Raw genomic sequence first — 2051 nt, 5'->3', positions numbered from 1 at the left:
GCAACCATCGACACACACACACACACACACACACAACACCACACACACACACACACACACACACAACACACACACACACACAACCACACACAACCACACACACACAACACACACACACCACACCCACAGACCCCACACACACAACCCACACCCCCCCCCCACACACACACACACACACACACAACACACCACAGACACCCACACAGACACACACACAGACCCACACACACAGACAACCCACCACACACACACACACACACACAGACAGACACCCCACACACAGACACTACCGTGCTTCAGCTATTTGGCCGTCACCTAGAAATGTCCTTGTTTTTGAAAGCATAAAAACCACATTCTTGTCCTTTAAAATAACATCAAAATTGATCAGAAATACAGTGTATACATTGTTAATTGTAATGAATTGTGAGCTGGAAACGGCTGGATTTTTTATGGAAGTATCTACATACGCTGACAGAGGCCCATATCAGCAACCATCCACTCCTGTGTTTCCAATGACACATTGTGTTAGCTAATTCAGTTTTCATTTTAAAAGGCTAATTGATCATTAGAAACCTATAATCCTATATCTACCTTATCTTGGCTTAAAACTATATCTACCTATCTGGTTTAAAACCCTATCTGTATATATTATATGTATTATATGTGGTATTATGTCATTAGTCGGTGCTTAAAGTATTACAATACATGAGTGGAAACACTGTTGAAGTTAATGAGACAGTGCAGTCTCTCCTTCCCTCTCGCTCTCCGTGTCGTCTCGCTCTCCTTCCCTCCTCCTCTCGTTCCTCTCCGCTCTCCTTCTTCCCTCTCCTCTCTCCCTCTCGCTCCCTTCCCCTCGCTCTCCTGCCCTCTCACTTCTCCTTCCCTTACCTCTCCTCCCTCTACCCCTCCCCCTCTCCTCTCTCCTCTCCTCTCCTCCTTCTCCTCCCGTCTACGTCCTCCTCCTACCTCTCCTTCACCTCTCCTTCCCTACCTATTCTTCCTCTCTCTTCCCTCTACCTCTCCTCGACCCGCCTTCCCTCTACCTCTACCGGAGGGAAGAGGAGAAAGGAGAGAGGAAAGGAGGGGAGGGAAGAGGAGAAAGGAGGGGAGAGGAGAAAGGAGGGAAGAGGAGAAAGGAGGGGAGAGGAGAAAGGAGGGGAGAGGAGAAAGGAGAGGAAGGGAGAGAAGTAATTCCCGCACTTGACTTTTTTCCCCCTACCAGCTCTGACATTGCTGATAGTTACTTTACTGAGGGAAAATGTACTGACTATGACATGTGGTTGTCCCATCTAGCTATCTTAAGATGAATGCACTCACTGTAAGTCTCTCTGGATAAGAGTATCTGCTAAATGACTAAAATGTCAATGTAAAATGAGAGGAGAGGAGAGAACTAAAGACCTTCAACAGACAGTGTGAAAATAAAAAAGCCCTGGCCTGTTTTTATAGACGGAGGTGGAAAACGTTTTGGCTGCACCTGGTAGACAGAGAGAGAGAGAGAGTTCCTGTGGGATGAGGTTACGGTGAGTTATTCAGGAAAAAAAAACATGACATTGCTGTTTAGGGTGAGGACATAAAGACCAATGAAGACACGTAGCGATGAACGGAGGGGAAATATGAACGGCAGGACCTTACCTCGCACGTAGAGGTTGGCTGGGGCGGCGTAGCGCGTTCCAGCACTGTTCATGGCAACACACTCATACTTCCCCTGGTCGGACTCCTCACTGTTCTCAATCTGTAGGGCTCCTGCAGGGGGTTAACAACACAGTTACCATCTGGGACATGGAGAGACAAGGGCTCTGTCTCAATGTCTCTACCACAAAATACTCAAGAGTAACGTAATGAGTTGGGATTGTATTCTAAGTATTATGCTAGTGTGGGCATTGAAAAAAAAATTGACTTCATTTTCTAAAATTGTTTGACAACCTTAGATGTGCTATTTTTTTCAATAAAGACCATTTCAGGACTAAACCATCTAGTAAATCTAACAGGGTTTATTCAGGACTAAACCATCTAGTAAATCTAACAGGGTTTATTCAGGACTAAACCATCTA

General features: G+C 45.7%; 1 protein-coding gene across 1 annotated transcript in view; it reads right to left on the bottom strand.

The window, feature by feature from the left end:
• Positions 1-1056: 1056 nt before the first annotated feature.
• Positions 1057-2051, bottom strand: part of LOC111959053 (receptor-type tyrosine-protein phosphatase S) — a 23660-nt gene continuing 22665 nt past the window's right edge. The window contains exon 2 of the mRNA XM_023980465.2: positions 1057-1743. Coding sequence (XP_023836233.1) covers positions 1526-1743 — 218 coding nt within the window. The 3' untranslated portion in view covers positions 1057-1525. The remainder of the gene's footprint in view (positions 1744-2051) is intronic.

The sequence above is a fragment of the Salvelinus sp. IW2-2015 genome, linkage group LG35 (genome assembly GCF_002910315.2).
Source record: "Salvelinus sp. IW2-2015 linkage group LG35, ASM291031v2, whole genome shotgun sequence".
NCBI lineage: Eukaryota > Metazoa > Chordata > Actinopteri > Salmoniformes > Salmonidae > Salvelinus > Salvelinus sp. IW2-2015.
This window is presented reverse-complemented; position numbering and strand designations above follow the sequence as displayed.